Source organism: Panulirus ornatus, chromosome 46 (genome assembly GCF_036320965.1).
Source record: "Panulirus ornatus isolate Po-2019 chromosome 46, ASM3632096v1, whole genome shotgun sequence".
Classification (NCBI taxonomy): Eukaryota; Metazoa; Arthropoda; class Malacostraca; order Decapoda; family Palinuridae; genus Panulirus; species Panulirus ornatus.
In genome coordinates, this window is record NC_092269.1 from 580,877 (window position 1) to 608,642 (window position 27,766).

At 44.3% G+C, this 27,766-nt stretch overlaps 1 protein-coding gene across 6 annotated transcripts in view; it reads right to left on the bottom strand.

Moving 5' to 3' along the window:
* LOC139763032 (uncharacterized) overlaps positions 1 to 27,766 on the bottom strand; it is an 86,482-nt gene that overhangs the window by 23,133 nt on the left and 35,583 nt on the right. Inside the window, exons 1-2 of one of the 6 annotated variants that reach the window (XM_071688567.1) lie at positions 15,308 to 15,428; positions 5,673 to 7,011 (exon numbers count right to left, since the gene is read on the bottom strand). The exons of 2 other annotated variants lie outside the window; for them this stretch is intronic. In XM_071688567.1, coding sequence (XP_071544668.1) covers positions 5,673 to 5,676 — 4 coding nt within the window. In that variant the 5' untranslated portion in view covers positions 5,677 to 7,011; positions 15,308 to 15,428. Of the gene's footprint in view, positions 1 to 5,672; positions 7,063 to 15,307; positions 15,468 to 27,766 lie in introns of those variants that run through there. 3 more of the 6 variants (XM_071688566.1, XM_071688568.1, XM_071688565.1) reach the window with 3 other exon arrangements.

Below are 27,766 nucleotides of genomic sequence, written 5' to 3' on the forward strand. Positions count from 1 at the left end.
GATCAACTACTGTACATTACACATGAGTTACACTGTTTCTTAGCTGTGACCTGCCCTAAACACGGTTTCTGACCTTACTTACACCCCGGCACACACGATTTTCAAGATTCCATATCGTCGCCTGTGCACCGCCAATTCACCCATTTTGCTCTCCCTTCAATCGCCCCCAAGTTTTCCTTGGCAACGCCCCTCCCCTACCTAGACAACAGAGGTGGTAGTTACCCCACAGCAACCAACATTTGTTTAGAGGGTACTACTGTGGTTCTTGACTATTTTAGGCACATGTCGACGCCAACCAACACAGTGGTATGGGCCCACTCACTATGCTAGCATAACGCTTCAATGATAACTTATATGACACAGATTATGGTATAATGAGACCGTGTTATGTCTAGCCACTAAAAGTATGTGACAATGATATTAATCTTACTCAAATAAAGAAACTGTTCTAGATAACACCCAAAATAACCTATTTACAGTCAGTTTCGTTTAATGAAACAAGTTGTACAGAGAACATACTGGCAATGTACTTTTATAGCACAACTGTATATAAAACAGAAATATCTCGTCTCTGACACTAATGTATATGAAGTCATTTTTCAGCGTTGATTTTACCTTATCATTGCCATCATCAGCTTCATCACCATGTTCAAGACTTTCAATAAGAGGAAAATCATGTCCAGAGTGAAGGAACGGGAGGGTATTGGACAAAGACGATGTAACAAGCACGGCTGGAGCGAGTAAACAACTACATACCAACGGCTGAGGCCTCCCCTCCCCATCAGTACACACACACACACACACACACACACCGCTGGTATGCCTAACGGGGCCCGCCTTCCTTCTTCAGAACCTGTTACCCACATACTTATAGCTTAAGTTTTCCCTATACCGACAACTAATACCAATTCTCAATCGTAATCAAAACAGGAAAATCTACGGCGGAGAGATGTTTCCACTAAGATAACATGTAATATAAACTGATGTATCATTTACCTCCTTCTGGAATACATTAATTAAACCTAAGGACAACATAATCCCAAACTGACGTAAGGCTAACGCGTTTCAAGCCTAAACTGAAAAGGAGAGAAATGTTTCCAATATTGATTGTATCAGCTAATCAGGTATTACCCCCAAGGATTCAGTATGACGTCAGCATGTAAGAGACGAGAGATTAGGATAATCCTTGTGAGACAATCCTTTACTACTTCAGCGTATACAGGTAATAATTCTTAGCTTGATGCTCTTGTCTTTATGCTATGATACAACCACTTGTTCCATTAGGTCTCCTACACTGTCATTGATATAATCAACTGACTGTGAAATTGTTCCTTCCGTACAAACACGTTTTAAGTTAATGAGAGCGAAAGTGGTCTTCTAATTATTCCTAACACATAAGGAAGGTGTTAATGACGTTTTGGTTGGTAGGTGTTGCTTGATAGTGACCGCCTTAATTAACCCAGGCAGCTGATGGGACTAAAACACAACCAACTTATTCTTCCTACCCATTTTCAACTCTAATAAAGAAGTATGTATTTTGAAACAGTTTCATTATCATAATTATCACTACCATTATTATTATTAAATACAGTTTGTCTAATGGATATATTTAATAAGGAATATATATTATGTTGGAATATATATTATGTTCAGTTGGAGAGAAACAGCGTTTCACTTTATGCTCGAATCATGGCCCTGGGCTTCACTTGATGCTCATAGTTCAAAGCTTCACATGTGTTCAAACTATGTTTCAGAGCTACGCTTGATGCTTCGACCCTGGTTGTGGGCTTCGCTTGATGCTTGCACTATCAGAAAGTATATAACAACAAGTCTAGTTCATGTTTCCACGTCTTTCAACTCGTAACTTATATGTCATCTCGCAGAAGAAAGCAAATGAAATCTCATTAGCTTTGCCCTGGGTTCAGAGCCCTGACAGCGGGATTTTAGGGTAGAGCTGACTTCTACCGACGTTCCTAAAGTCGCTAACATACGATTCCCACGAGATGTAATGTCTACCCTGGGAAAAGCGACAGCATGGGCAAAATGGCAGCCTTCCCTACCAACACTCCCCCGCCATAGCCCTACCCCAATAGTACCCCACCACAGGATACCATCCCCTCCTCTAGCCTTGTCCTACTTTCCCCGTGGGAGGACACGGCCGAACGAGAAAAATATGGGATAATACTGGGGGTGTAAAGGGCCTGAATGAGGTAGGGAAAGTAGGCTGGCTGGCGAGACAAATCTCCCGTTACTTCCCTTCCCGTCAACAACATAACAGCAACGCCAGGCGGTCATCCTCGCTCTTAAGACTCTTACTTGGCTATATAGAGAGCATCCTCCCTCACTGTTATATACAGAGCATCCTCCCTCACTGTTATATACAGAGCATCCTCCCTCACTGTTATATACAGAGCATCCTCCCTCACTGTTATATACAGAGCATCCTCCCTCACTGTTATATACAGAACATCCTCCCTCACTGTTATATACAGAGCATCCTTCCTCACTGTTATATACAGAACATCCTCCCTCACTATTATCATCATTGTTACTATATGACCTATCGACCACATCCACGGATTTCTAGAACTTCATGGCAGCACTACAATCTGTGGCTGAGAAATGACAATTCTTCTGGAATGGAAAATTCTTGGAAATTTAACTTCTTTTCCTCCACTGCCGATTATAAAAATCATTGGGGTGTTTCCATCCGCGACGTAACCCCATGCAGGCGGAGTCCAGTAAAACACACACACACACACACACACACACACACACACACATATATACATATATGAGAGAGAGAGAGAGAGAGAGAGAGAGAGAGAGAGAGAGAGAGAGAGAGAGAGAGAGAGAGAGAGAGAGAGAGAGAGAGAACTGGAACGATATGGTAAACAGACGGTAACATGTTGTCAATGATCTGGAAGAGCACATACGAAGTAGCGGGGAAACCAAGATAGAGTCTGTGGTGCCTGACTGTGGGTAGGAAGCTCTGGGTTCGGTGCATTATTCATGACAGGCAGGGAGTGGATGTGAACATATGAACCATTTCTTCGACTGATCTTGGCGCTACCTCGCTAGACGGCTAACGACATCAGGAGCCATTTCTGCTGTCATCACCGCCGCCTTAGCCACATTGGTTACATATTAGATCAATATCTGGACAAAGAAGAGCCATGCCTTATCTACTTTAGATATAAAAAGAAAACCCTTTGAAATGAAATCCCGTTAGCCACATAATAAGCTAGACAAACTGATCAACAGAGCTAACTTTTCAAAATTTGAATATCATTCTCCGAGGTACGAAATTAAGACTGAAAAGGCAGAGAACTTCCCCAAACTTGAGGGTCTTGTTACACCCACACACACACACACACACACACACACAGAAACTGCCAGGCTTAGCTAGATGATAATCATTTTCCTGTATTACTCTGTAACATATGTTTGTAGAGTTTTTTGATGTTATCATTGCAAGAGTTTGCAACACAAGGATGCCTCTAACTACCATTATTCTTCGTAATGATCGTAGCTAACCAAACATCGGCTGCAACTAACTACTGTTTACCTCTGACTCTAATTAATGCTAAGAAATAAGTTAAACAATATATCAAAACTGGAGAAGTGTACTCCTGTTTGAGTGTGTCTAAAAGAGTGCGAGTTTGGAAGAGTGCGGGAGTAGAGAGTGAGGTGGTTTAGCGTGGGAAAGTCTGGGTGAGACAACATAAAGTAATTTTCAGAAAAGTCTACTGTTACATTATCAAGCCAGCTTGGAAATATATATATATATATATATATATATATATATATATATATATATATATATATATATATATATATATATATATATATGAAGCTTCTCCACATTACCATAGTTCCTCTTAAGGAACTTGTGTTACAACTTCACTCTCTGAATTTCTTGCCATCCGAATGCTGCGTGCGAGTGTGTGTGTGTGTGTGTGTGTGTGTGTGTGTGTGTGTGTGTGTGTGTGTTGGAGGAGAAGGCCGCGTCTACCACAACAAACTGACTGCGGCTGCACCTACAGTGACCCCACACACACACACACACACACCAAGTGCCCACATCCGGACGCTTCTTCCCTTCACACTCAGCTTGCCCCATAACGCACCACACACAACTTCCACCTTTCGTAGTGTCCCCATGTTGCTCCTCCCAGGACCCCTTCACGTTTCTCTCACGCTGATCCAGCCAAAATTCAGAAAGGACCAACACACTCTACTCAAGCACACACTCTACTAAAGCAAGCACAGTCTACACAGACCAACATGCTTTATGATATTCAGAGTCTACACTGACCTACACACCATACAACCATAAACCCAAGATGTAAAATTAAACCAACCCTGACAATTGGTCGAGATTAAGCACTTTATTCCATATAATTCATATATTGTACTTACAAGTTCACACTTATGTTTATACATCAAATAAGTGAATCGTCCTAGCCTCTCAGAGTTTTCGGAAGGTTCGACTTGAAGATAAAAAACAAAAAAAATAGGTGATGTAAATTCAACATACCCTTAACCAAGGTCATACAGCCTTTGGCCATGATGGTGACAACTTTGACCTTACCCTTGCGGGTGTAGTGACCGAAGGCCATCACAGTCTAGGGTCGTGGCATCATACTAGAGAGTCGTACCACAGACGTGGAGACAAGGCAAGCCCAAGGCCTGACGGTATAACAGGCTATTGTTTAAGAAAGAACAGATGGTTATCCAGTCAGACTTTGTTGTGACACTCTTGGTGACCACTTATATGGCTTCCCTCAACTCCTTTATAAAGGTAACTTTAGAATGAGTCAGTAGCAAAGTCTCTCTCTCTCTCTCTCTCTCTCTCTCTCTCTCTCTCTCTCTCTCTCTCTCTCTCTCTATATATATATATATATATATATATATATATATATATATATATATATATATATATAAGGTCGCTAAATAGGGTCCTACATAGTAGCAAGGGGACGGGTGGAGGCAGTTCACCATCAATAAAAGCCAAGTACAAACATCATATGTTTCAACCTCTGGACCACTGAGTGGAGGAGGTCCTTGAAGCCTCGGGCAAACTGACCTGCATCTAGTGTCTATACAAACTATAGATGACATCTGCCCGCCTATGCTGACAAAAGTGTGATTCCTTACGGCTCAATTAAAGTTATATATACATTTCATCAATAATCAGCCAGTGACAGCAATATCCTTTGACTTTACCTCTGCCGTCAATGGTCTTATTGGGAAAATGGTTTCATATCAAACAAGTATGACCAGTGGCCACCAGGCCTGGTGGTCAGCATCCAAAGGAAGAGAAAGGGTGACTCTACTTGCCAGATGCCTCCACACAACCCTGCTGTTGCTAGGTACACCAAAGTCTCAGATTGCATAATTTTTCCCTGCACGACGTCTCTGATAAACCATATCAATGAGCCTTATGGTTTTGTAAGTCTTCTCACGTATCAGACCACAGCAGGCGCCTGCATGGACCAAAGGTTATCGTGTTCTACAAGCCAGCCAGTGGAAAAACAATCTAAATCAAAAGTACTACGAGGATTTCCAAGCGAAGTGAAACAGAAGGACAAGAGCAGTAAGTAGCTACGTTACAAGCAGAGGCTGCAGATGACCGTCCACCTACCATCATATTCCTGTAGTTTACTTACTCATTGTGCCGGTGTTGTGGATCTCTCAAACAGATGGCCACCTCACTACTCGGTCGATGAATGAAAAGAATTGGAAGGATCTAGATGAGAAACAAAAGCATAAAAAGTGGAGAGAGAGAGAGAGAGAGAGAGAGAGAGAGAGAGAGAGAGAGAGAGAGAGAGAGAGAGAGAGAGATGGGGGTTGAAAGGACAATATAGAGCTCGGAGATACGATCAGGAGAGGAAGGTAGAGGTCAAAGTGAGGGAGGGAAGGATGGGTTTTGGGTTACCAGTTCTGGAACTGGAGTTGGCTACGACCCCCACCACCACCAGAACTCATTGATAACCTCCTGTAGTTCACTGTGGAGGAAGTGGCCACCAAGAACCACCACCAACACAGCACAAGATATCAAACTTCAGATGAAGTGGATAGTATGGCACGTTAGTAAGGGTAGGAAGACGAGATAAGGATGTAATAATACGGCAGAGAGAGAGAGAGAGAGAGAGAGAGAGAGAGAGAGAGAGAGAGAGAGAGAGAGAGAGAGAGAGAGAGAGAGAGAGAGAGAGTACGAGTTACAATAACGGCAAGAAGCACCTGTGACTCTCAACCAAAAATTAAATAGAATTTTTGAACGACAACAGATGGTGTCAAAAGCTTAATACTTATTAAAGATATGGTTAGCCAGGACAAAGGAAAACGAGTTATGGAACGAGAAAGACGTGAAAACAGTAAGTAAAGGATGGCGGTGGTGGCGACGCTGGTGGGTTGAGCAGTTCTCACGCCCCCAGTTGTTGCTCTTCGCGCCGCACTCACTCCACAGGTTGACAGGTTGATTCGGGTGGGGGAGGGGCTGTTCTGCACCCTCAACCTTTTCCACTCAAGTTTTCTATCTTCTAAGGTTGACTGGAATCGCTCCTTCTCCCTCAACCTTGTCTCCTTACTTAATAAGTTGAAGGGTTGATGGGGGGGAGGGCAGTCCTGCTCCCTCGACCTTGCTCACCACAAGTACTGGCTGAAGGGTAACTCGTCCTTGTGTATATTTCCTAAATATCAACTCTTTCTTTCCACAGTCAGAGCTCTGCTAAAGAGAAGATGGTGGGAACATTTTCCAAGGCGTAGGGATAAGCATTTCCAAATTAGTCATCATCTTTCTACGTTCTTTCATTATCTTGAAGAAGGTATCAAGATACACTGGGAGTGTTTCAAATTTGCTTGGTTGTCACAATGATGATGTGTTCACACTGATTATGTTGCTCACACGTTCATCTCAACACTGTCATCTGTCACACCAGCAAGTTTTTTCCTCACTAAAATCTCTTGTTGTCTTGCTAGAAATTATCTCGTTCTTTCTACAACCACCTGTCAAAAGGAGTACACTTATTAGTGTACAACTGATGTAAATCAATAATCCTGCAACAGGCATACAAACTGTAACTAACATGGAGATACAATACACTTATGTAGTCACCGTCACAGAGAAACTAATCGAAATACAACATTCTAAATGTCGCGGCCGGTGCACACCTGGCATAGCCTGTGGGTGTCTCCGACCCCCAAACCTCCGGCTAGGTTCGTGAGACGGAGTTACTAGTACTTACACAAATTTCTTTTCATCCCCCCCCCCCCCCCCCCTCAGTTAAAGGCATCAAGCGAACAATGATTGGTCAGGCAAACTACCATGCAGAATTCTAAAATCAACTAAGGTCATGATGATGGTGAACAGCAAAATAACACGACACGGCACCCTTGAGATGTCGAGGAACTAGCGTTATGGGTCGTGAGGGACAGACTGTGACGTGCCACAACGACCACAGTGAGTCCCACAACAATACTGTGTGGCAAGTCCTGGGATGATCGATGTGAGACAGACATGAGTACACGTAGCAACCCAGAGATAAGCACTATCGCCACTTGTAATAGCTACCATAAAGGCAGACTCTACTGTCGCCTCACTCTACCGTACCTCCTCAGTTAAGAGATGGTAGGTAATATATATTTTCTTTTTTTTTCAAACTATTCGCCATTTCCCGCGTTAGCAAGGTAGCGTTAAGAACAGAGGACTGGGCCTTTTTTGGAATATCCTCACCTGGCCCCCTCTGTTCCTTCTTTTGGAAAAAAAAAAAAAAAACCACGAGAGGGAAGGATTTCCAGCCCCCCGTTCCCTCCCCTTTTAGTCGCCTTCTACGACACGCAGGGAATACGTGGGAAGTATTCTTAATCCCCTATCCCCAGGTAATATATATATATATATATATATATATATATATATATATATATATATATATATATATATATATATATATATATATATATATAAGTACATGTGTATATAGGTATATATCTGTGTATGTATATGTAGGTATACGTTGAAATGTATAGGTATGTAAATGTGCGTGTGTGAGCGTTTATGTATATACATGTGTACGTGGGTGGGTTGGGCCATTCTTTCGTCTGTTTCCTTGCGCTGCCTCGCTAATGCGGGAGACGGTGATTATGTAAATGATATATATATATATATATATATATATATATATATATATATATATATATATATATATATATAGTTGATTAAGTTATCACGAACATTTTCCGTGAATGAATCAATACAAAGGAACAGCATATGGACATTGTTTTGTTCGTAAATCTACGTATACTTTTTTGTGACCATTTCCTAGTATTCACTAAACTTATATATTTCACTAACAAATAACTCGGATCTTCGCGCGTCAGCTACTTACAGCGGTACCATTTTTCATTACGTAACTTGTAACACATTCAATGAAGGCCGGTTCCTGATCCTTTGTGCACACTGTATCCTCCTATGTTCCACCATCCATCCTGAATTCACGATAAATTCGCTGCTCTAGTGGCAAATATCAAAACCAGGCTTACTGTGCAATACCCAGCTATAAAGTTTAACGTGCAATGCAATAATAATGATAATAATAATAATAATAATAATAATAATAATAATAATAATAATAATGATAATAATAATAATAATAATGATAATAATAATAATAATAATAATAATAATAATAATAATGATAATAGGTCACTCAATAGCTTTGCCAAATAAAGGTTCAAAATAAACAGAGGAATTACAAGTAATGAAGACTTGGGTGCATCATTAAAACACGTTGTTCTTGTTCAACTGGACCTGTGCCACTCGCTCGGCCTATCATGAAGGTCAAGTCGTTGTCATTCTGGCACTAAATCAGTAAGTCGTGTGACGACGGCGACCTGAGTAGTGAAGATGAGGACGATGGTAAAGTGTCAGTGTTACGATTAACAATGAAATCTGTCGTATTTAAGGACGACTACTGTACTGCGCCTTATATACTATGGTTTGAGTTTTACAAGACATAATATTATATCAACGCTGGAAATGTTACTGTGTTCCATTAACAACATAACATTCAGCCTTGATCCTACTGTTTAACACACAGGCCAGGGATGTTAAAGATAGCAGTACACCGTATCTGTTATCTTCCACTGACCATCACACTAATCTTGTTTTCCACATGAGACACAGTTCGAAGATACCAAGATTTCAGATGTTCTCACGGTTCAGAATCATTCAACGTGAATGATACCTTGGTTCATTTAACCGCTGGACGATTTCAACTCATGTAACCCTGTTTCAATATACACGAAGCAACTCTATGGCTTCCATCTGCGAAAATTATGGTTTTGGATCCTATGAGAGATGCGAACAAACATTTTAAGCACTGGTTATTGACCGCCCCTTGAAAAAATAAATCAAGATAAGTTTTTCCGCATCTTGCTGAACAGATCACTCAGTATGAAAAAAAAAAAATCAAACTCTAAACTGAAGTTAAGTTCTCTCCAACGAAACAAAACCATCATGTTTGGACCCGAGGAGGTGAGGTTCGATCTTAAGGCTTCATACCACAATCGTTTCTGAAACAGCTCGGACAATGATATCATGCAGTACCTCACTACCATCCTTCTCTTCTAGCCGTAAAAGACTTCGTGAAGATAATAACGTGTGAACATCAAGGCAACAATCAGAACGGGTAAGAACTGTCGCCACACGTCTGCCCTCAAAAATGCATATCATATTTGTCCTCAGCCGATGTTTAAAGTTCTAACAGGCTTCGACATTACCTTCTTCACAGCCTGGAAAGTTGGGACAGACTCATATGATGATGGCTCCGCTCTTGCGACACTCGCAGACGCATGTTTGGTGCCGACGTAACGCCTCGTTGGTACTGCTGTGTGTCATGACCCTCTTTACGAAGAGATCATAGACCACTTGTTCTGCCCAAACATCTATGATAAAGACAATCAAAAAGGTGACAGGTGGGGTTGCCAACGGTACTACGGGAACCATCGCCCATACCTTGCTAAGCCGGCTAGAAGGGTCCTCTGACGGACACCACCGACGGGGTAACAACTAAGAGGAAGGTGCAGGAGAAACCCTACCACGTCCGAAGTCAAGTGTCAGTACCGGGAGGCCAAGAACAAATATACAGCGAGTAAGCCATCATGTTGATCAGAATGCAGTGAGACCAAAGTTATCATCGTAATCCCTGAGGATGATACGGCTTCTGCCGTCTCGAGAAATGTAAGTATGCGGGCCCTAAGAATACGAATCCAGGGGAAACAGTGGGCCCTGAGAATACGAATCCAGGGGAAACAGTGGGCCCTGAGAATACGAATCCAGGGGAAACAGTGGGCCCTGAGAATACGAATCCAGGGGAAACAGTGGGCCCTGAGAATACGAACCTAGAGGACATCGTAAGCCCTGAAGATATGAATCGTGAGGACAACGTGGACCTTGAGAATACGAAGCTAGAGGACAACGTGGGCCCTGAGAATAGGAATTTAGGCCTCATGGGCCTTGAATATACAAATCTAAAGAATGTAGGAGCCGCAAGCATCGTGAGTGATGAGTAACTAGTGACTACTATGGTCCTCAGGGCGTGTTCATGAGTGGGGTCAGACAATGGTATCAGGAAAGACGTAAGGAGGACGTCGTCATGGTAACGGAGGCGGCAAGCCGGGCAACCAGTTGCAGTCAGCTTGGCTTGCGCAGTGTTGGCCTGCGCAGGGCGCCGCCTTCACGGTCACCGGAGAAGCAAACAAAATCTAATCTGCGCAGCGCATTTCCACTGCCGTTACGTGAGCCACGTTAATCTCGACCTTTTCTTCTTCACGGTCTCTACTGGAAGCAACATAATCCCCACATCTCGCCCTGAACGTTCCTGCAACACAACTCGTTTTTATCTTTTATCAAATATCGTCTTCCTTCCAGCTTTCCCAAGCAGTGCTCACGGCCTGAGATATATAGTAAGTATAGGAAGATGTAAATAAACCAAGATAGTTTCTTTCCAGTAATGATACAAGTGTCGAATCCCACAACCTGTGGTAAACCAAAATCCTAATTGTCGTCGTTACTGGTGGTTAGTTGCTGGTTTCCCGCAGTGTGTGTGTGTGTGTGTGTGTGTGTGTGTGTGTTTTCATAAACGTCCATATTAAATAATACAGCTCTGTGTACATCAATCTGAGTTTAACTGAAGATATTCTCGTTCAACTCGTTTACCCAAAACTTTGTCTTGAGTGACTGATTTCACAGACTCCTGTGGGGCACAGACTGGGGGTTACACCCCTTGAACCTCACGTGGGGAGGACAGCATGACCAAGTCACCATCACTGGCGATGATGGTTTCCCAAGACAACTCATCATCATAACTATTCCAAGTCAGTCAACAAAACGCAAAGGCAATTTTACCAAAATTTAGTTGACCGGTTTCCATACGAATGAAATAAAACCAAAAACCAAACAAGGAAACCCTGGCTATGATCAGATCTGGAGAGGTAGGTAGTCCTACCAACGTTGATGAATGCAAGTGAAGAAACAAGACAACATAACTCCGGTCCATATGAACAGTTCAGACACAGAGGGTCTTACATAACTGCAGTGACAACATCGGGAACCCGACGCGCGCCTCTGGTAATAAGGGCGTCTCAGTTACGAGCAGCAGGATAAGGGTCCGACGATCACTCCAGAGAGAGAGCAGGGCTGCATCTGAAAACACAAGCTACAAGTCTCACAACATCAAACGTGCGAAGCCTGCCACACGTGCTGTCCATCTCATGAGCAAACCGAACTCGCGGTACTGAGCATCAACCTTCAGGCCATCATATATATATATATATATATATATATATATATATATATATATATATATATATATATATATATATATATATATATATAAAGACTTTTACAGTGACCCATCATAACAGTCTCCGTATATATAACAATGCTAAACTGGGTCTTCTCAACATATAAATCATGATCAAGACCTGACCCAGGAGTCCCACGAAATCCTTCAATAAAAGGACTACGAGTACAGCACACAGCCAGGAGGGTCGCTCAGTCAGTAGGTAACAGGATGATCAGCATGGGTAGTGGGGGAGCACTGTTCACCTCCAGAAGGGTCGCTCAGTCAGTAGGTAACAGGATGATCAGCATGGGTAGTGGGGGAGCACTGTTCACCTCCCCCCAGCAGGCTCAACAAGTCCTCATCCACCAGACCTGACCGTAGCCCTGATCGTCCCTAGGGAGCCCCTAACACCCCAGACTCAACTTTCACTATACTCAAGGTTTCAGGCCCGTCCCCTCGGAAACAACTTACCCCACACTCCCTATGACTCCCATCTTACGCCATCGCCAGCACAATACTGGCAGCTACGTTTTCCACAGGACTAACACAGTAATTCAGGTTTCAACCCAACTCTTTCACCCCCAGGGTCAATCAGCACTGTATACTACACACTCCCTTAGCATTCACTCAGCATTATATAGTATACGTTCCATCAATATCTAATCAGCACTATATAACATACATTCCTATAGTAATCAACCAGCACTATATACTACACATTCCTTTATTATTCAATCTTGTTTCTCACCTCAAACAACCCACATAACATTAAAGGCTTTAACGTCAACCGCCATCCAGCCTCCATCCATCCCACATCATACTTAAAGGTATCTTTCTATCTCTTCCATCCAAAAGTACAATCTCACCATAACCCATCCTAAAAGTGTACCGTACGAGTAAGAACTACATCGCCAACACACACTAATCCATCAACCACAGGTCAACCAAATACACACCTGAATCACACAGTTCTTTAACAAGCAAAACCGGACTCCAACACTTGTACATGAACAGATCACTGAGCTAGGACGACTCACTAACACCAGGGTTTCATTACAGAAAAATATAAGAATGACACAATCTAACAAGTGCAGTCTCATTACGAATAGTTGCCATTCTCCACTGTAACTAACATTTACGTAACCCATGCCAGATGCCCTTCACCTACACTGTTTCGTCTTGTTTGTGTATTCTTACGCACACATACAGTTCTTAAATTCACTAATTTCAAGTTATTGTTATTGAGGCGATTTTTGACAAACAAAAAAAAAATGAGCATTTATAACAAGCAAGTTAGCCACTAACGGCCACCCTCCAACGAACAGCTAACACATCACACAGTATACCATCAGTTCTAAGTGAACCATCGTGACCTTATCAATTGAGGTTAACTACCATTGCCCTACCAACACCACACAGTCTGACACAAAATTACGATAAAGAAAATACTCTCGAAAAAGTAAAAAACTATCATGATTCTATCTACACCAGACTAAACAACTGAGTTCTAATAACATTAGCTTAATACCATGAACCAAACAATACCAGAATATTTACCTTAACCTAAACAACACCAGAATAACTACAATGGCCCAAATAACACAACACTTGTTGCCATGACCCTAACGGATACATACTATTTCTACCATTTCTTCCTATCAACTCTATAATCATCAAGACCATAACAACAATATACTATCACCATAAAAACAATCTACTAAGAGCAATGACCTTATCCACTCTATCTATCGTGATCCACAAATCAAAAGCACTCTATCTATAATGACCTTGCTAGAAGTAATCTACCAAGACCCATATAACAACTACCATATTCCTTCCAAAACTCGAAGACTGTTCAGAATAAAACACAGACCGTCTGTACGGTACGTATGACTTCAGAACTATGAACAACTGATAATAACAATAAAGGAACAACCTGTGTGACGAGGAACACTTGTTCACTCAGGAGGGACGCATAGGACGAGAACTATGGACCACTGTACATAACACTGGAACAACCGGGGAACTTGGAACAATCAGCTGACCGCTGGACGAACAAAAGGTGAGGGAGAAGAGGCCGCTGCCGGTCTTTGTCCGACCGTCTCTCCCTCTTGGCCCACAGGAACTAGAGGAACCTCCCTCCCTCCCTCGCCCCACTACCCTACCCACGTACCACCATCACTCTCCAACTACCCAAACCAACACCACCGCCACCACGCCTGCGTACCCTCATGAACGTGTCAACAGAAGCATGAGGATAAGTGAGGGTCGCATGAGGCCAAGTGAGGGTCGTCTACTGGGGCAACTGTGCAACATGAAGCTTCTCCAATTGACCTGACAGGACCATAAGGCTCCGACTCAAGGGATGGTCACTTGAAAATGGCTGTTGTGTTGGTATAGTCTTGGTAGGTCATGATTTGTAACTGGTGGCAGAGATATGATGGCAGCTGCAGCTGCTCACGTATATGGGGAGTAAACGAACACTTGATAGACTATCAATAAAAAACGTGATCCAAATGGTAGACAAAGCACGTAGTGTGCCTTAAGGCAAAACGTGTTCTTGGTAAGTAAACTTACAGATGTATCATATCAATAACAGATGACGTCGTCACGGTAATGAAAACAGTAAGTGGACAAGGAACATTTCATGACTACAGTGAGCAAGTTGACGCCCCGGTAGAATTGACAGAAGATACGGAGATACGTAGATCATGATAACAGGACGAGTATATTCGTGGTGACAATTCAAGTGAAACAAATCTTAATCATGTGGTTCATATGACCCCATTCTGAGCACCGGACACACACAAACCTCTGAAACAGCACGACTTTCTCGAATGCACTTCCTAAATCGCACTTGTCAAACATTCCCGCCACTCCGCGTGTGCCCATGGCTTTCTGTCTGACAGCTGTCAGCCGTCAAGAAGCGACGGTTCCTTATCACGAAAAATGATCCCCTTATCAGCTCCGGCAGGGGCAAGGGGGGATAAGCATCAGTACAGAGGGAAGCCAGGCTATCACACGGAGGCCACTGACTCAGGCCACAACACACCAGGAACCCAACAGGAGCAGACACACACTGGCTGGCTGGGGTCGTAAGAAGTACCCGAGTTAAAGTAGACATTTACCAGTTTTTCGTGTTCCACAACACTACAGTTCTGTCTACTCTGCATTATTGTTTTTTATATGTTCTACAGTACAGTAAAAAAAAGATTTCATCATTCCTCCGGAACACAAACTGGCCATTTATACGTCTATTTCCCAACGTTTGTAAATATACGGCAAAAATCACCATCTCGACACAATGTATACACTTCTCACACTCGTATTTTCTAAACACGTAAATATCTCAACACGTTTCATATTTGACCACACTCATCACCAGTTACAATGATCACACGCATTACAACAATCGGGTCTGCGTCCTAGGAAGAACTTTCTTTCGCCTGAGTGACTACCGTAGAGACATGGGGGCTGAGTGTGGTAGGTGGTGGTGATGGTGTGGTGCGCGGCCGGGGGTCTACCTCTCACTGCCGCCCCGCTGGACTTGGCCACCACCCTGGCCTGGCCTGACGTCACTCTTGTTACCACCACCACCACCATTGCTGCTGCTTCCTTATATAACACAGTAACAGCCGCCCCTCCTCACACTGCATATACGCCCCTCTTAGCTCTTCCTTATTACGGTCGTCTGACGACATAAGTAATCTAGATATGGATCCTTTCCCTCCGTCTGTACTGACTGTCGACCATCTTAATGAAAGATAGGGACCCCTTCCCTCAGTGTCTAGAAACCTGCTTCTTTTTCATGTTAACCGAGACGGTACGGGCACCTGCATACCCTAATCGTGGCCATCTCATTAACGATATATATATATATATATATATATATATATATATATATATATCCTAGCCTAAGCCAGGTACCTAAATCATCGATCAACTCACAGATTTGGATGAACAGCTGGGTAGACTTTGGACCGACTGCCGCAACCAGGATAAGAACCAATACGACCCCTGGCGACCCGTGAATGCTTAATGGAACGTATCAAAATGTTATCATATCTCGTGAACTTTCCAGCAATTCGTGAGGTTTTGATTTTTCGTGTAATCATCACTTGAGATTCAAGGATTAGCAAGCTATGGGCCTGTGTCTACATTGATTGTGACGATTATTGTACTTCCCACACACACACACAACAATAACTTAATGCCTTGGTCATAAAACCCTTCATCCCCCTCACCCCCTACTATCAGGACCAGATGGACCATTCAGCATACTCTTCCTTACGAGCACAAGACGAGGCAGGCAGCATACCCTACCCACCAGCACCATACATGCCAAGCAGCATACCCTAGCCTTTAGTCACAAATAAGTCCCTCCCCTACAGATTCCTTCAGTAACATAATCCCACGTAGCCATGTGCTGACCACCACCATCACCACAATTCCAAAACCATCTCCAACACCACCCTCCCTCAGCACCACCATCTGCCTGGCTGCTCGCAACTTCTCGTGTATCTATCACGTCACCCTGATCCTGTCCTTGACGACGACCATCAGGAAAACCATCCCTTCAGACGGGAATCATAAGAACCAGAACCACTTGCCACCTTGTTTGTTATAACTCGGTCACCGCCTCTACGGGCAGACATCTGAAGGACCAGAATCACTTGCCGCTCAGTTTGTTTAACCCGGTCGCCACGCTGCCCCCGTCGAAGCTCGTCCTGGGAGACGATGGACCTTTTAGAGCAATTGGCCCATTGACCCTAAATGGTGGAGAACCACCTGTGTGGCGCATACTGAATGCTGCAGCCGACAGTACTACTCCATGTTGTCACCTCAGGTCTGGCGAAGAAGAACCCGTGTGCACGTCCTGGGGTTTACATAATACACGGTGAGCGTAGCGCTGGGATACAACCGAGTGATGACGTAACGGCAAATCTTGAGTCAGGATGGAGAACCAAGCGACGTATGTCAGCAATATATCCTTCAACACCAACACGACAAACGATGGTCACCCTTCTAACTTATATTTCAACCAGCAGCGGACACATCAGGGGTAAAGACATGCCATAATCGAGGCTATATTACTTGGCAGACAATATGACGAAAGTTATGAGGAGCAAAATACAAGGGGATTAACCGGAGTTACTTAGATGTTTATGGACCCGATTCTTGAAGCTGGAAAGGTACCATATCAGCCAATCCTCGGGTGGCTGGTCTCCACACAAAAGCTACGGGAAGAAGCGGCAGATGTCGTGCCACGTGTCCAGGTTTAAATGATTAGGACAAACACACAGACAGTTCACGAAAACAACTGTCGGAATAATACCTGAAGAACAAAGAGAAGCAACAACAAGCTGGACGGAAAGGACTGGGTGGACGGACATGAAGACAAGAGAATTAAGAAAACGAAAGACTATTGATTCCACTCTGATATACAGAGACGGGTGGGTCATCAACAATATCAAGTAATCAACTCCAAGAATAATAAGTAATGATGATAACGTCATCTACATCATTACCCACAAGCAGCAGGCACGACAGGCAACGCTGAAATTACCAGAAACATCAACTAATCATTACCAAACGATGATGATCATTAACCAATGAATGACAAATTCGAGATATGATGGACTAATCAGAGACTTATTAACGATCCTGCTTTACTCATCGAGTAAATTTTCCCAACATTCTAAGACATTGTAGAACTAACCCACTTCCTACCAGTGACACCAAACGTTCAGGTTCCTATCAATAAAATCACCAAACACTAAATTATCTTCCGCCACTAACAACAAACATATATTCTTTATATCAAGTTTCCCAGAGAAACGTAGAACATTAAACGCTATTCTAATCTTGTGGCAATTCAAGCAACATTAACCTCCTGGCTATGACGGTGAGGCCTCTAAATACGACAGACTAGCCTTTGAGCTGAGCTGCACGGACCAGGTCAAAACGCCAGGCCATCAAACCTACGGTTTGTACCGTCGTGTTACACAGTAAGGGTTCCCTCAAGTCGTCAGGTTTGTTTGAAGCTATAGTAAAGTATCCTCATGGGTAAGGAGGTTAAGGTAAGGCGTCCCTATGTAAGCTGAACTAAGACGGATGTGCTAGTTACAAAGTGGAGATGCATTGCTTAGGTGAGCAGCCATACTACTGATAAACACTGTTCAATATAAGATTTTCCTTTCATATAAAGATCAATGTAAACTTACTTTAAGGGGCTCAGCGAAGGCTTAAGGGCACTGAGGGAAGCAAACATACGGTCTTAGTACAAGTATTGAGATTAGGGGAGGCTATGTCTGTGATAATGAAAGATACATACAGAAGGTGGCGCGCGCTGTGCACGGAGTGTTGGAGCTGATACGGGAAGGTCTGGTACATCGGTATCACATACTATGTAGGTCATGGCAGGTGTCTCCGCACAGATTCACAAAGCTAACACTGACGTGTGCTGAGGACGTAAGAGAAAGCACCCCCCCCCTTCCTGCTGAGATTGTCTACTTAAAGCTGGGAACTCATGGTAGGTCTCTGACGGCGATCAAATAAAAAGTTTGGATATAAGCTCAGCGGTTATATGGATAATCTTTTGTTTACTGAGCATTATTCTGTTCAAGATAACAATACTATACTGACATGATAACATTCTGATAACATGATGACAGACACCACGATTCCTCTCTGATCAAACACTGGTGACTTTCAAAAAGGTGTCGAATTCTGAAAGATTCCTTCCTGTACAGCATGTGACAGAAACCTGATGAGCCTGTAAGCAAGCACTGCTGAGCCACTCACAACACAATTATTAGTTTTGAAGAATTCCCTGTTGACCAAATAGGGAAAACTAAGTACCGTGTTACTAAGACAGGAAGGCTGCACCGTGTACCGTGCTACTAGGAGAGCTGAATCATACAGTAACCGAACACATTACAAGCGACTACGTTATGAAAGCTTATGCGTCATGCGGCTCATGTTGCTCTGAGCAAGACTACCTGAGTTCCGCTTCCTAAGTCTGCAGTAAACCTGTCTGGAAGTTACCAAGCCAAACTGCCCACCTCAACACCAACACAACTGTCTTCCAGAACATCACAGCTTCACAGAAGGCAATTCCTTTATACATGTACACTACGTAAAGATTTGTAAACATTTCACTACTATATTTCCTAACTATAACTAAGTCAACTGTGTTCATATATTCAGAAATTATCACATAAAAAAATGCGCTAAAAAACCGCCCCCTTACACGGCCCTGGATGACCAGGAAAGATCATTCATCACCAAATCTCATGGAAGGCAGATGGAGAGCCCCGGGCACGCTTGTGTACCTTACTCATGGAGAGCCCCGGGCACGCTTGTGTACCTTACTCATGGAGAGCCCCGAGCACGCTTGTGTACCTTTACTCATGGAGAGCCCCGGGCACGCTTGTGTACCTTACTCATGGAGAGCCCCGGGCACGCTTGTGTACCTTACTCATGGAGAGCCCCGGGCACGCTTGTGTACCTTTACTCATGGAGAGCCCCGGGCACGCTTGTGTACCTTTACTCATGGAGAGCCCCGGGCACACTTGTGTACCTTAACTCGTTACAAAGTAATATTCAGTTTTATATCTTTATCATTCTAAGTATAAAACACAGACAAACGTTTCCTGTGCAGTGCTATGAAGGAAATCCCATACATCAAAGTACCTCAGACGGCAGCAGTACTTAATACCTCAGTATTCGTTTTTAACTTCCCAAAAACCATTACTGGAAACTAAACAAACTTCCACATGACTCAGGGAAACTATTCAAAATGGTAGATCAACACATCGTAAAATGCAACTTTCGGAATATTTTGTAAACAACTAAATTACTGTAGGAATTACTGATCACTGATGTGAGGTATATATCAGTACTAAAAGTTAATTTAAAGCGCACACGAGCTCAGTTATCCACTGTTTAAAGTATCCAACTCTCGTGTGGTCCAGGTGCTGAGGTCAGCTACACACACACATATCACTCAGCCGCTGACCATACCATACTAACCAACCAATCTGCTGAGGTTTACAAACTACGTGGTCCAGCAGGACTTCTCGAGGTGAAACAAGTCACTCAAATGGGTTTCCACACCACTAAACTCCTCCCCCCAACCTCACTATCTTCACAAAAGTCTAAGTACTATGTATGACCTCTGACCTTAAAAGCCTCAAAAAGGTTGGTAGTAGATATGACCCCTGACCCCAAGAACTTCACAAAGGTCAGGAGTGCTATATATGACTCCTGACCCCAAGAGCCTTACACAGGTCAAGAGTAGTAAGACCTCTGACCCTATGAGCCTTATAAAGGCCTGGATATATCTGAAGTGTAAGGTAAGAGCCTCGGCTTAATACGTTACACTTCTTTTAAGGTTGATAACCCCAACTCCCGCTAGGCACACACAAGCACGGTGAGCTGAGGTCTCGAGCGGGAAGTGCTCCCCAGGTGCACGGTTAGCTGCAGTGTTGTGACCATCTGTTGCAACAAGCAAGGTGAGTTGTGGCTCAGCCAGTTGCGACACCCACGACACCGCCACCAGCCAAACCTTCAGAGAAAATCTTAATTTCTAAGAATGGTCGTGACTGGGAAACCTAGCTACATCTAATGTCTAAAGCCTTTTAAATCACCAGTTTAGAAGATACAAACTTTACATATACCTTGAGACAAAGCTGAGGATTACTTTAAAATCCTGAAACAAAGGTACAGTCTGAGGTTCGACCTAGTGGGGCGCAAGGTGAGGTGGATCAGCGGCGGCGGCAGTCATGTCGTCCTCGTCTTGAGGGACGCCGGACGCACGTGGCCTGGTGGGCGGCTTCCCATCATGACAGAGAGCCATATCCAGCCCTATCCCACACACTACCTCACCGCCAGGCATATCCCGGACTCCGGCCCCGTCAACTGGCCGTCATCTCCCGCCCAAGCTCAATGCACCGTAATCTTCTTCAACCCGTCAATAATGACCTCCCAGAGACACAAGGAGATAACCCGCTTCAGACGTTCAATGCTGCAGGCAATACGAGGCATTCCTACATATACATATTACCTATATTACTATCTCTCATCTAAATATATCCAGTCGCAAAATGACGGTACAATAGAGGCTGAACAAAGGCCTGGCAAACAGACAATTTCATACGTGGTATGAAACACAATATAAGCTTCATAAAGAAAGTCATTACCTTACAATTACACTCCGTGAGGCACAATGAAACTTACAGCACCAGAAATCCGTTCCAGAAAAAAGCTCCACCAGGAATGCTGAAAACATACGATGAATAAATCTTGATATTCACTCCTGTGATGTATCGGTCATTATCTCCAAAACTCTAAAAGGTGCTCAATCAATAACATGCGCGAGCAAAGTCTCCTTGACCAAGGCTGCATCATCGTCAATGGACGATAGAGAACACAAGTTCATCGAGGATCTTCTTGCTCTACATGAGTCCATCATCTTCCTGCTCCTGCTTGGAGTGCAACCGCAAACATGCAGGAACCTCAAAAAAAAAGAGCCATGTGTTTGTATAATAATAATGACCAATTTCTTTTTCTTTTCATACTTAATCACCGATTCTTGCTTTAGCGAAATAAAGCTAAGAATAGAAAAAATATCTCATTTGCTCATATCCACTCTCTAGTTGTCATGCGTAATGCATCAAAACCACAGAACCCTCTCCACAATCATGCCACATAAACTTTTCCATGGTGTACCCTGGACGCTTCACATACCCTGGTACAGTCCACTGATAACACGTCGATCCCTGGAAATCACATCGTTCCAATTCACTCTATCCCATGCACACGTTTTTAATGACTCATAAATCACTATGAGAAATTGAGGGAAGACCTGCTTCAGGCAGCACACCTCCCCAGCAGGCGAGTGCTGACCACAGCTTGAGGGACAGGTCCTCGTGAGACGCCAACCTCCAGGACGACCCCCTTGTTATGCAGACTGTGGGAGGCACCAGGCAAGATGCATGTTGAGTTCTAAATCATACGAAATTAGGTGGACAGGTGACCGTCCCTGTCCTCCCAATACTGCCCAAGCCTGCCACTGTCGATCAGGTCAATGTCGAAGAGTCTACGAATAATTAAGCGGCCCAACCCGCGTTATGTTATTACGGTGGCTCATGCCAGGTGAGGATTACACCTGGGCTACTGCTCGAGCATGGCGGCGACTGAACCAAAGAAATCTTACAGTCCCTGAACCTTTCAACACGACATTCAAACACGACGGTGTGACCCTTGAGCACGACGGTGTGACCCTTGAATAAGACGATGTTCACCTTGAGTAAGACGATGTGACCCTTGAGTAAGACGATGTGACCCTTGAATAAGACGATGTGACCCTTGAATAAGACGATGTGACCCTTGAGTAAGACGATGTGACCCTTGAGTAAGACGGTGTGACCCTTGCGAATGATGGCCTAGCTTCTGACCAGACCGTTAAGTCAGGTCAGAGTACAGGTCATCACACCACCAAAAGTTGAACCGTTGCCCTCGAGGGATACACATACTAATAGGGCTAGAGAACTCGAGGGTTGCAACAGTACATTTCTAACCCGCATCACACACATCCCTACCATCCCCGCCCTACCAAGCCCGCCCCTTCCCCCACCTCAGTACTACAGTGGCCATGACCACACACCCACCCATGGCCTTCCACCATATGAAGGGAGTCAACCATTCCAATGGCTTCTGAGGTAACTTCCTGACGTTCAATCAGTTCGCCATAACCCTCTCCTCTTCCCTCTGCATCTTCGGCTGCGAAGAATCAAAATTGACGGTACCACATTGTACTTAGTATTCGTAGCAGCACAGCACTGGTTTGTCAGACTGTTTATAACACGACTGGCAAGATGGGTAACCAATGACCATATTCTGTAAATCCTAAACAATGTCAAAATCATCTTTCATACATGTCTGCTGATGTTCACCTTCGGAAGACACGCTGACGAAGGTTGACTACAAAAGAAAAATATTCCGCAGGGAGGCTACTAGTATTGTCAAAACCAACGGAAAGACTTACTGCAGACAATAAGTTCCAACTATGACGCGGTGTGATGTTGTCAAGATACATCGGTGTCGCTTCACAATAAACCCCATCATCAACCAGTCTTACAGTGCACTTACACCACAACAAACCACACTTACCGTGCACTTATACCACAACAAACCACACTTACCGTGCACTTATACCACAACAAACCACACTTACCGTGCACTTACACCACAACAAACCACACTTACCGTGCACTTACACCATGACAAACTACACTTACCGTGCACTTACACCACGACAAACCACACTTACCGTGCACTTACACCACAACAAACCACACTTACCGTGCACTTACACCACAACAAACCACACTTACCGTGCACTTACACCATGACAAACCACACTTACACCACAACAAACCACACTTACCGTGCACTTACACCATGACAAACTACACTTACCGTGCACTTACACCATGACAAACCACACTTACACCACAACAAACCACACTTACCGTGCACTTACACCATGACAAACCACACTTACCGTGCACTTACACCATGACAAACCACACCAAAAGACATAAATAGAACAATGAACACAAGAGTGAGTCTTGTGTTGTGCTGGATCATGGGTGGCAGGCAACACCCTCACTGTAAGCCATCAGTTACGTGCCCACAATGCTCTGGCTACTAGAGCTCTGCTGAGAGAGTGTTAACACAGGCCCTGCCAGGCTATAGGAAATCAGATTGTCTGTTTAAGCATATTTTCGTGATGTTAATATCATTAAGGAAGACAATATGTATGTATGTATGTATGTACGACGAGCTTTTTGCCACGAGGCAGGGCTAGCGCTTAAGAGTTCATCTCCCGAGACAATTTTTTTTTTTCATTAGAATAAAGAATATCATATATCACAACTATATCATAGTTCTTATAGAACAAAAGACTTGTAGAAATAGCCATGCAAGTCAGGAGGAATGTGGTGGGTGTGTGGCAGTGACGGACATACTGATGAGGGGGAGGAGGAAACAAGAAGTAACAAAGGTGTGGGCCCACCTGCCTCCCCTCAAGGTGAAGGATCGTCTTCTCCTTGGCCTAAGAGACCGCTCAAGTGCTCTCTCCACTCTATCAACATTTCCTCACAAATATTCATCAACTGTTCCCACACAATACTGCCACAAAGCGAACCGCAGGTATACGTTAAATACCAAAAATGAAATGAATAAATGAATACTACTGATTAATACGTTAACTATATATAAAGAAAAGAGAATTTTTACAAGCGGATTTCTAAACTGTACTTCAAAAAAACACAAGGAACGAGAGAGAAAAAAATTACAATATAGGGGGGCGAAAGAAAAGTTAACTGAATGAATGAGAGAGAGAGAGAGAGAGAGAGAGAGAGAGAGAGAGAGAGAGAGAGAGAGAGAGAGAGAGAGAGAGAGAGAGAGGAGATAGAGTTTCAATAGTGAAAAATACGATCACAAACTTCGTGAAAGGAGGGTGTGAATGTAGAGCTCCACACTACATAAGAGTACATGAAGAAAAAGATAGTTATCAGTTCACTATCATTGTCATTATTTCCAGATAAGATACGGAGCAACGAGCCTTCACGGTGCTCTAGATGTCAGTGTAACATACAGGTGTTACATGATCACCCTACATCAACATCATGGGAGGTATGAAAGTGTCAGTCACTTTAAAATCATCTCCCCATTCCCATCATGCTTCGTCATGCAATACACACATCATCATGTCACATAAACAATGGAAGTGTTCAAAGAAGCTGTGTCAGGCTCTCACTCTCGCACAAGTCAACATTTCAGCCATTCTATATTCTTGAAAAAAAAAATATCCAGTCATTTTGACGAGTCATTTCCGAGTAATCACCTGATTCTAACTATAGTTAACAGACGACGATCAAAACTAACTGAACCAAGACGAGCTGGAAAGCACACACACACACACACACACACACAGGGTTGACAGCAGCTAACAAAAAAAAAAAAAAAAAAAACCGGCGGGACAATGAAACGCGGACCAGCAAGAGGCCGAGAAAAAGCGGCTCAGAGCGGCTGTAGTGCGTGCCTCGAGCACTGGCAAGCAAGACGAAAGGGAGGGAAGGAGGGAGGGAGGCAAGCAGGCAATGACAGAGGCACACAACGCGGTAGAGAGGCATGCAGGCATGGAGGGAGGGAGGCTGTGAGAGAGGCAGACAGGGAAGGAGAGAGGCAGGAAGGGAGGGAGGGAGGCTGTGAGAGAGGCAGACAGGGAAGGAGAGAGGCAGGAAGGGAGGGAGGGAGGGAGGGAGGATGGTGTTGTTCCACGATGGTATCTTGCTTGGCTAAGGATGACGTCACCACCCGTCACGTACTAGCTCCACTCCACACCGACCTGTCAGGGTGTGTGGGGGTGTAAGTTGAGGATGGGGTGTGTGTGGGGTGAGGATGGAGTGTGTGTTGGGTGAGCAGGGGGGTGTGTGGAGGGAGGACAGATAAGAACGATCATGTGACGCTACGTAACACACCATGAGAGTATGTACAGCACCATAATAATGGTCTTAATAACCAATGGTCATCACAGCGTCCAGCCTCACCAGGCCCTCAACACACGTCCGTCTGTCTTGCCATGGCACCATGGAAGAGTTTGCTGCTGCGAAGGAAACCATCGTCTTTCCACATTACCCAGAGGGCATGAGAAACAGCCCTGAGGTCACGAGTGGGGTTATGTGAGGAGAGGTGGGAGTTCTGGAGTGTTAATTTGAAGTCTGTGGGACAGAGTGATGCGTATGTGGGACAGAATGGAGCGTATTGTGGGATTGAGTGGAGCGTATGTGGGATTCAGTGCCAAGGAATAACGTGGAGATAATGGCGCATGTGGGGTACTGAGATAACATGAGAGTATGTGGGGTACGTTCAAAACGTGAGAGTGTGCGACTTTAGCTTCGTACCATCGCTTATATATACATATACATATATATATATATATACATATATATATATATATATATATATATATATATATATATATATATATATATGAGGTATGGGGTCCACTATTGTGAGGAAGTACTGGGTCTAGTGGTATGATGATGTACGGGGCCCACTAGTGTCAAGAAGGAGAGGGCCCAGTGGTGTAAAGTAGGGTGTTCAGCGGTAGAGACTCAGTGGGGGTTCAATGGTCGGGGATCCAATGGTAAGTTCAGTGGTCGGGGATCCAATGGTAAGGAGTTCAGTAGTAGGGAATTCAAGAGAGAATCAACGTAGGGAGTGCAGTGGTCCAGCGTAGAAAGAAGGGTGTCGGCTTGTGTGTGGGATTCGGCTGTAAATGGCTTGGGAGTGGGTATATGTGCAGGGTGGGGGCGTGTGTGTCTTGGGAAGGGGGGGGGGGTTATCTTCTTGGAGGCGTATGTATGTGCTAGGTCTGTACGGGGTCAGATGTGTTAGTGGGGAGATGGAGAGTGCAAGGACGGGTGGGTGAAGGGAAAAGATACCCGATGCGTACTGGGGGAGGAGAGTGCGTGGCTATGTGGGGAAAGACGGAGGCTTGTATGTGTGGGAGGGTGTATATGTGGGACAGTTTGAGGGTCTGTCTATGGAAGTATGCGAGTATCTGGGAGGGAGCGTGGCTACGTTCGAAAATGGAGGGTGTGAATATGTGGGAGAGGGAGCGGGCATGTGTGGATGGTAGTGCATGGGTATGAGGGAAGACGTGGGTATGTGGGAGGGAGCCAGGGTATAAGGCAAAGAGCGTGGTGTGGGTGTAGATTACGGAGGAGCGTGTATGGTGGGAGATATGATTGCTGAAAGAGCTCTTGGGTGTGTGTTGGGGAACACTGTTAAGGATTGAGGAGCGGAGGGGTGTGTTGGAGAGAAGCATGTGTTTAGAAGCGGCGGCATGTGTTGGGGAGAGCGGCATGTGTCGGGGAGAGCGGCATGTGTCGGGGAGGGGATGCATGTGTTGGGGAGCGGAGGCATGTGCTTGGGAGGGGAGGCGTCCGCCTGGGTGGGTAGGGAATGTGTGTTTAAAGGTCGCCGGGATTTGTGGAAGCGAGAGCCGGGTCCCGCAGTTGTGGGGGAGGGGGAGAACTTTGTGTGTGTGGGGTAGCGGGAGGGTAGGAGGTGAGGACGTGCCTGAGGTATCTATGTGAGGACCACGTGCGGTAGGAAGAAGCAGGTTTGATGAACTGAAAAGGAACAGGCAAAGACAGAGAGTCAGGGGTCTTTATGAACCAAACCCCAGGACCTCACACTATCAGCTGGGGTCTTCATCGTCACAATGATTAGCGGACTGTGGCTACACCATCTAACCGAGTTTCTTCATAACTCTTCCCAAGGCTAACGAGAAAGGCATGTGTGTGATGTGCTCACTCTCATGTCTGCCTCCAGCCCACCAAGACTGTTCAGGGAAATGTGTCAGAGATTTACATTTAAGTTCTACTATAATAATGACCCAATAACGTCAGCTTTACTTGAGTAAGAGTCATAAAAAAAGTAAAAAAAAAGTATCCCTCGGTAGTCTTGCTCTGACTCTTAGTAACAGTGCGCCATCAAAATGCCGCATAATAGTTCCTCTCTCGTTAGTACTCCATGTAAAATATCAGACATGAACTCTGATCACACCAGTTAAAGTACGATAAGTCTCCGTCATGTACTGGTCAGCGTTGCTGGCTATGAATCAACAGACTGTGATTTGAGTCTCGTTCCCGGCTGCCTGCGCACTGTTAACCTAGTTGTCGATCCGTCCATTCTGGGGTTATCAACAAATGAACACCTAACGTAAAATGATGTATGTATGTGTGTGGGAGAGAGCAGCCGTGCCCATGAGCGGTGTCTTGTTATAAAGAAATAAAACTGATAACCATGGCCCCCGCTACTGTTGACACCTAGTA